An 8,388-nucleotide genomic window follows, 5' to 3' on the forward strand; every position below is an offset into this window, starting at 1 on the left:
GAGCCATTTAAAATGAAGAGTTGAATCAAGCATATTGCACTTGGATTAAAATGCCTCTTGTCATGGAAAACTCTGAGGTTTCAGAATTCAGAGTTTTGGTAGAAGAGATACACTTGAAATAAAGTCTCTTCTCTTTAAGAACCCCAAACCTCCTCTGCTGGAGAACTTTGTTTCAGGGCTGCTGGATGATTATTTTTTACCTGCTATTTAAATTAACATTTTTCATCACAATGGAACATTCAGAATCTTCAAATCTGGTTAATGACAGACCTGTTTAAAAGCACACTTAGATGTTTATCTAACAGTAATTATCAGTAATCAGCAGTCATTTTAACTCTTTCATTCTAAAGGAAATGAAAATCACAACTCTCAAATTTCCTGTGGAACAGGAACTTAGTTTGCTGTCCTGCAACATTTTGGAAGTGGTAAAACAGTGGAAAACTCTTGGGTAGCTTCAGGTTAGGACCTGAAGGAGGATGGTGAAGAGTCTAGAGCACAACTCTTGTGAGGAGCAGCTGGGGGTGCTGATCCTGGAGCAGAGGAGGCTCAGGGGAGACCTTTTCCCTCATTTTGAAGTGTCTTTTCCCTCATTTTTCTGCACTACCCTTTTTCTTCAAGCTCAGACTATTTAGTGGGAGGATTTTTTTTCAGAGAATTCTGTGATTCCATGATTCAGCCCAAGATTTCCTGCTTATGTTCATCATAGGTCTTGCTGTCATCCTCAGAACAAAACCCATCTTTTTGTCCCAAACTCTTAGCATTTGAAGCCTCAGTTTCATTTATGTAGAAAATTGAAGGTCTGGGTTGGGTTATCTCCTGGCACCTGAACTCAGCTGGAGAGTTTGGCCACTGCTTTGTAATTTTCAGAGGGCACAAACACAACTTTGAACCCTCAGCCCAGGCAGCAGCATTTCACTGAACAAACCTAGAAACAAGGAAAAACAAGCACAAAGGGGGGGTTGACATCACTAAATCCTCTCTTTTTTTTTTCCCCCCCTCTTTACCTAGGTTCCTAAAAATTAGCACTATGACTGATGGAGACTATGATTATCTGATCAAACTCCTGGCCCTTGGAGACTCTGGGGTTGGAAAAACAACCTTCCTCTACAGATACACAGACAACAAATTCAATCCCAAATTCATCACCACAGTGGGGATAGATTTTCGGGAAAAACGAGTGGTAAGTTGTCTCAGACAGGTCATACCACCTTCTTTCTGCTTTATGTGTCTCTGCTGAGAGGAAATTTTGTGTCCAGGTGTCCTGTCTCTCTCCCTGCAGTGTTGCTGATGCTTTGGAGGGCTGTGAGAGCACAGTCCCTTTGCTCTAATTTAATGTGATTAATGTGTGTGTGTGTTCATGGATCCTGACAGCTGATACAGGCTAAAGAGAGGGGACAAATCCAGCTTTCCTAGTTTGCTTCAGCAGTAAAACCATAATAAATACAAGATTTTAGACTCTGGGCAATTATTTTAGTCATTTTTTTAATGCAAAGGGATAGAAAATTACCCCTTCATTTATAGAGATTTAAAATGAAGATTAAAAGAGAGCTCTTTCAATGTGCTTCTCTTTAACTTCAATGAAATAATTCAAGAGTTTTACCTCCTTGGGAGTGGTGGCAGTGCAGAGATGGGACAGTGCTGGCACAACTGCTGCTTCTGGACAACTTTTCAGCCTGGAAAGGGCAACACCTTGTACCTGAGAGCTTGAGTGCCAACAAAACTTTATTCACATTCAACAAAACAAAGTGCTTCTCAGCCCTTCATCAGGGCACTGCAAGGCCTTCAAACCACTTACAGTTTTATGGTTAATTATTATTAAAATGTTTTCCAGTTTGAAAGTGGGAAAACACATGGGTTGAAATGCACATCTTGGCAATATAGAGCAAGTTGTCCATGTGTTGTCATTCCACATGCTTTTAAGCTCCTGGTATTTCACCCTGAACACCAGAGCAAGATGGGCATCACTCCCTGGTTCATCTTCCCTGGCAGCATTTGTGGCTGCTGCCATGAGTTCAGTTTTCATAGAATGCTTTGGGTTGGAAGGGACCTTAAAGATCATCTTATTCCAGGCCCCCTGCCATGGGCAGGGACACCTCCCACTAGACAACAAGCTTTGAAATACCCTTAAGTCTATCTAATAATAAAAAAAAAGAAATCTAGAAGGTTAATTTTGTGGCTTTCTGTAATGGAAAAGTCATGTTGGAAAATGACCTTGTGAGATCCCTTGTTGACCCCACTAAATACTCCTGGGATGTGCTCCAGCAAACCAGTTTGATTCACAAATGTGGGGCAGTTGAACTTTCCTGGATTTTTGAAAGAAAAACACATTGGAGTCTGAAGCTACCTGTTGAAATGATGACAGTGTAAATAAATCCACAGAATCCAGGCTGGAATGGACCTCCAGAGGTTGTGTAGTCCAATTAATACTAACTGAGAACTGAATTCTGTGTTTTCCAGCCCAGGGAGGGCAGGGAATCCACACCCATGGCCCTCACACCCATTTTCTCTTGATCTAAATGCAAGGGCAATATTTGCCTGCTTTTAAAATTCCTCTGAGTCTACTAAACTACCTCAGATAACAAAACCTGCTCATAGACTTCTTTTATCCCTCTGTCTCCTACTACAACAGCTAATTTACACCCTGCTGCTGATTAATAAAGAACTGAGCCCCAGCAAAAGGTCACAGTGGTTTCTTTAAGCACCACGAGGTTGCAGTTGCAGTCAGTAAGGAAGTCATTAATGTCCTCCAGAAGTTAATGAAGAAAAAATAGCTTTTTATAACAGTGGTTAATCCTGTCAGCCAGCTGTAAATTTTCCTAAGACCAGCACTGAAACAGAACCCAGACAGCTTGCTCAGCACAGCAGGATGCCAAGGTTTAAAGAATTGGTATCTAATTTGAAGGACTAAATATGACCAAATTATCTTTCAAGTGCAGCTTTTGCAGACGTTTCATGTGGCTCTTGGGGTTTGAAATAGTTTTATAAGCTGCCTTCTGAAGTGGCTTCTAGAGGTAAGTTTAGTCAGCTTTTACTGAAGGACTTTTACTCCTTCCTTACTGCTGGCACAAAATATAACAGCCTGTGACCCCCCCCATGCTGGATTTTGGGGGGAGCTGGGCTCATTTGTCTCTCTTCTTAGGTGTACAACAGCAGAGGACCAAATGGATCTCCAGGAAAAGCCTTCAAGGTGCATCTCCAGCTCTGGGACACAGCTGGCCAGGAAAGGTAAGAGAGTTCAGCTTCTGAGTTTTAATGGGTGCACTCTTAGTCCATGCAGGTGAAAAATACCAGAAATCCTCACATTTTAGGATAGGGAAAACACCTCTATAGCCTACCTGAGTGACTTGTTCTTGTATTTCACATTTTTTCTGTCAGGCTGGCTTGTTTTGGTGAAGATGCAGAGATCTGCACATTGCCCAGGGATGGAGAATTCCAGTTCAGGTCTTAGTGGTGCTGAGTAGGATGGAAGAATTGCTTCTTCCCTCAGTCCTGGTGTTTGGGTTGTGTCCTTTTCACCACAGCTGACAGGGATTCAGTGCATGACTGAGCAGAATGCCCCTCACCACTTGCTGCCCATCTTCTCTGCACACAGTTGCTTGGCCTTCCCAAAGACCTTCTTGACTCATCGCTCATAAACTAGATCCTATGATATTTTTTAAGGGAGAAACATGGGTACTGCTTGCTCAGGCTTCCCCTGGCTAGTCACCTGCACAGGTTTGGGCTATGCTAAAGTGCCTGAGGTTGCCTTCAGCGTGCCCACCATGGCCTGTTGGCCAGGCTGTGTGACTCAGCCCTGTGTGCACTGAAGAGCAGCCTCCTGAACTCCAGCTGGGTGGGGAGGGAGCAGAGTCGTGAGGAAGCAGATTTCAGGTTTCCAGAGTGAGCTGGGGGAGGGCTGAAAAGCAGAAGAAAGCTGAAATTTGTTGTCTGCATCTTTCCCTTACTCTAGCACCACTTGTGTATGCCCCTCTGCAAGTGGTTACACATCTTGAGGATAATTTTTGGGTTATTTTTTCCCCCAAAAAGAAATCCTGAAAGTAGCCTCAGGTATCTGATGTGTACCCATGAAGGAGGTTTTTTGAATTTTCATGGTTTTGTGGTGTAATGTATCAGTTACAGTTTCTGGTACTGGTGGTGTGTGGCAGGTTCTGTGGTGCTGTCCTCTGGTGTGATAGATCCTGGTGGGACAGAAGACCCCAGAGTGTCACTGCACAGTTAGCACTGTCTGAACAGATTCATACCATTTGGACTTTCTTCACATTTCTGATATATAGAATCACAGACAGGGTTGGGTGGGAAGGGACCTTTCAAGGTCATCCAGTCCAACCCCCTGCAGGGAGCAGGGACATCTGCAGCTAGAGCAGGTTGCTCAGAGCTCCATCCAACCTCACCTGGGATGGTTCCAGGGATGGGGCAGTGACCACTTCTCTGGGCAGCCTGGGCCAGGGGCTCAGCACCCTCAGGGTCAACATTTCCTCCTTCTCTCTAGTCTAAATCTCCCTCTGTTAGTTTCAAACCATCCCCCCTTGTCCTGTCCCAACAGGCCCTGCTCAAAAGTCTGTCTCCAGCTTTCTGACAGGTCTGTTGAGGTTCTGAAATTCCACCAGCAGGTCTCCCTGGAGCCTTCAGGCTGCCCCAGCCCCACTCTCTTCTGCTGGGGTTCCCCCATCGGGTCATTGCTGGGGCTCCTCTGGCCCCACTCCAGCAGGTCCCTGTCCTTCTTGTGCTTTGAAGAGACTTGGGACCTTTTGCCAACAAACCAGGTTCCCTTTGGGGCTTTGTAGTTTCATCCAGCTCCACAGCTTTGCAGGGAGCCCACAAACAACATCCCTTGTGAACTCAGGCCCTGCTTGTGGAGCACGTGTGCTCCCTTTGCCTTTAGCTGAGCTTCCCAGCAGACAGTCAAGGCATCAAATAATTAAGAGCATATAAACAGCCACCTACTCTTTATTTTCCTTAAAGCTGACTCTGGAGCAGCACACATCCCCTGTGGGTCACATCAGCAGGGGAAGTCATTTCAGGGGAAGCCCTGAGATCTGTCAGACACCGAGTGCTTCACTACCTGGTTTTTCTTTTCACTCACCCTTCTGTCTCACTCTGGGTTAAATCAGGCAGAAATTGAAGCTGTAGATTAGTCACTGACAATGTTTATGTTCTCCCCTAGAAGCTTCCTCTGGTGGATTACTAACAGACTGATTAATAAATGTTGACTTGTGTGGTGTATCATAATCCTGGAGTTTCATCTTAGCCCTTTTCTTTAGTTTTCCCTTCCACTGAGTCTTCAGATTTCAAGATATTTTTAAGTAGACTTTTTTTTCACAAGCATCTCCCAAAAGCTTTTCTTTATCTCTTTTTTCCTTGGCTCAGCTCAGACTCACCAGAAAAGTGCTTCCCATGGAGATCACTTTGTATTCATAGACCTCTGTTGTCTGTTTTTTTCTTCCCCCTTCAGATTTCGGAGCCTCACCTCTCTTTTTCCCTTGGCTCAGCTCAGGCTCACCAGAAAAGTGCTTCCCATAGCACTTTGTATTCATAGACCTCTGTTGTCTGTTTTTTTCTTCCCCCTTCAGATTTCGGAGCCTCACCACAGCGTTTTTCAGGGATGCCATGGGCTTTCTACTCATGTTTGATCTCACCAGCCAACAGAGCTTCTTAAATGTCAGAAACTGGATGAGTAAGTAGAACCCTAGAGCTTGAGGTTCTCAGTTGGCTTGAAGCTTTCTTGTGTATTTTAGGCTTGTAGGCTTTATGCCTGTCATTGTTTGTGAGCTGGAAGATGCTCCAAGTAAGTAGTTGTGAGTTGTGCAGCTATAAGTGGGTGCTTGGAGCCTGTAATTTGGGGGGAAAGCTCCATCAGGTTGGAAAGATAGAAGGTGGAAAGATGCCTGCCTTTTTTTTTTTTCACAATAGACCATTTTGGGCACATTCTAATCTTGTTTGGATTTTAAATTTTAAGACTGGGCTTTGAGCCTCTGGTTTGCAAGCACATGATGTTTGCCATTGGTGGTTTTCCTCCAGACAACAGCTAGACTAAAAGTGAAAAAAAAAGGTTAAATTCTTAAAAGTTTGGGTTTAATTGGGGGTATTTGGAGTGTTGGAAGGACATTTCCAGCTGGCAGTTTTCCAGCAAAGAGGCTGAAGTGGGGATAGCCTGAGAATCCAGATAGCTTTGTGGAAACAGCTCCATCTTCTTCAGAGATTCCTTCCTCCCACTAAACAACCCCTGTCCTTGCAATCTTCCTCTGCTTACCAAGCTGAGGCTCTCATTTCTTCTGCATTTGCAGATGATGTGGGATGTTGTTGGTGCTTCCACAAGGTCCTCATATGAGTCTTGTAGAATAAGAGGTCTGGCTGGTGGAGGTTCTCCTCTGCTAGAGCACTGTGTTTAGTGAACCTCATTGAGGTTAAGTCTTGTGTGGTGGTAAAATAAATACTGGAAACCATTTTCTACTTAACATTTTGAAAAATTCCCCTTAGCAAGCAAATGTACACCAAGGAAATGTGTCTGGTGTGAAGGGGCTGGCTGGTTAGTCTGGGATACTCTGAGGTGGGAAGCAGGAAAGGTATTTTGGATTATTTTGTCCACAGTCTTGGTCTCTAAGACACTTGCAGCATTCTCTTAACTCCTGTTTATTTTTGCTCCTAGGTCAGCTGCAAGCCAATGCATATTGTGAGAATCCAGATATTGTCTTAATAGGCAATAAAGCTGATTTGTCAGACCAAAGGGAGGTAAATGAAAGGCAAGCAAAAGAGCTGGCAGACAAATATGGGTAAGCAAATCATGACAGGAGCTAAACTTAGTCTCTAACTGTTGTAAGTGTAGCTGGTGGCTGCCTGGAGATACTTGCAAGAGTATTTATAAACTCTAAGATCTGTGGGCCTTGCAGTGTCATGTGCACCTAGTGTGGTGTCCACCTTGTCACCTGGGAGCTGCTTGAGGAGAAAATGGAGAGAATGAAACACAGTGCTAGGTCTTGGCCAAAATATTGCAACATCAGAAATAAGATTAAACTGGAACAATCTTGCTAGAAAACTCTGTTCTTGGGCTGTTGCCTTGTCCTGAGGGTTTAGGCCAGAGTATACCAAAGGCAGAGGCACACTCAGTGTCACAAGCTAATTAATGACATTGATAACTTGCTTTTCAACTGGAAAAATAAAAAAAAACCCTAAGTTGGGTAGTGGAGGCACCTGTAGATTTTGGCCAGGTTCTAAGTGTACAGAAACACTGAATTTAGTTGATTTTCCCCTATGGAAAATAAATCTGTTGATGGCTTTTTTCTTGTTCTAGTGAGCCTTCTACATTTCTTTGTACTAAAACCACCTGCAGAGTGTCCTGCAATGGGATAAATTGGCTGATAGTTAATATAGCTGCTAAATAATGATGTAGGCAAAAAGATTGTGGAGGGTTTTTTATCCTTAGTTGCCCTTACTGGACATGGAGGGATGCTCAGAGAGAATTGGGCCAGTGGCAGAAGATGAGGAGTAATAAGGAAATTAGACTGAAAAATATTAAAAGAATATTAAAGAGTTCTCTGTGAGGAGGTCAGGAGGAGACTGACACTGAGGAGAAGGCAGCTCATGCCAGATTTTGTGGGCTGGAAGTGCCAGAGCTGTTGATAATCTTCTCTAAAGAAGTTCTTCCCCAGGAGAGTGGTGAGACCCTGGAAGGGGTTGCCCAGGGTGGTGGTTGAGGCCCCATCCCTGGGGGTCTTTAAGGCCAGGCTGGAGGAGGCTCTGGGCAGCCTGATCTAGTGGGAGGTGTCCCTGCTCATGGCAGAGGGGTTGGAACTGGGTGATCCTTGTGGTCCCTTCCAGCCCTGACAGATTCTGATCTGTTTTAGCAGAGGACTTTAGAGCCCTCATGGCTCAATGGTTGGACTGGATGATCTTAAAGGTCCCTTCCAACCTAAAGGATTCTATGATTCTAAAAGATAACTTGGAAGGCAGTATTCTGGATTCAAGGGGTTTTCAGGATGGAAACAGTGAAGGTCAGTTGTGCTTAGAAGTGGGAAGGCAGAGAGGGAGATAATGCTCACAGGGACTACTAAACAGCAGCCTGAAAAATAAAACAAGGGTTCTGTGGCCCCTGAACTTTCCTGCCATGCAGTTTTCTCTTTAAAATAAGACTTCCTGCTAACCCCAAAGACTCTCTGAGGCGAGGTTGGGTTTGGAATGTCTCCAGCAAGCCTCTCCCTTTCCCCCCCAGCATCCCCTACCTGGAGACCAGCGCGGCCACGGGGCAGCGTGTGGAGGAGGCCGTGGGCACCCTGCTGGACTTGGTGATGAAGCGCATGGAGCAGTGCGTGGGCAGCAGCCAGGGCCCCAGCACACCCAACGGGGCCAGCTCGGGGCAGCTGGGGCCAGGCCCGCCCCCGGAGGAGAGGAGGC

General features: G+C 45.0%; 1 protein-coding gene across 1 annotated transcript in view; it reads left to right on the top strand.

Moving 5' to 3' along the window:
* The first annotated feature begins 1,027 nt into the window (after positions 1–1,027).
* Positions 1,028–8,388, top strand: part of RAB27B (RAB27B, member RAS oncogene family) — a 13,682-nt gene continuing 6,321 nt past the window's right edge. Inside the window, exons 1-5 of the mRNA XM_008936372.1 lie at positions 1,028–1,180; positions 3,140–3,225; positions 5,571–5,674; positions 6,647–6,770; positions 8,207–8,386. Of these exons, the coding sequence (XP_008934620.1) occupies positions 1,028–1,180; positions 3,140–3,225; positions 5,571–5,674; positions 6,647–6,770; positions 8,207–8,386 (647 nt within the window). The remainder of the gene's footprint in view (positions 1,181–3,139; positions 3,226–5,570; positions 5,675–6,646; positions 6,771–8,206; positions 8,387–8,388) is intronic.

This window comes from Merops nubicus, unplaced genomic scaffold (assembly GCF_000691845.1).
Source record: "Merops nubicus isolate BGI_N331 unplaced genomic scaffold, ASM69184v1 scaffold4260, whole genome shotgun sequence".
NCBI lineage: Eukaryota > Metazoa > Chordata > Aves > Coraciiformes > Meropidae > Merops > Merops nubicus.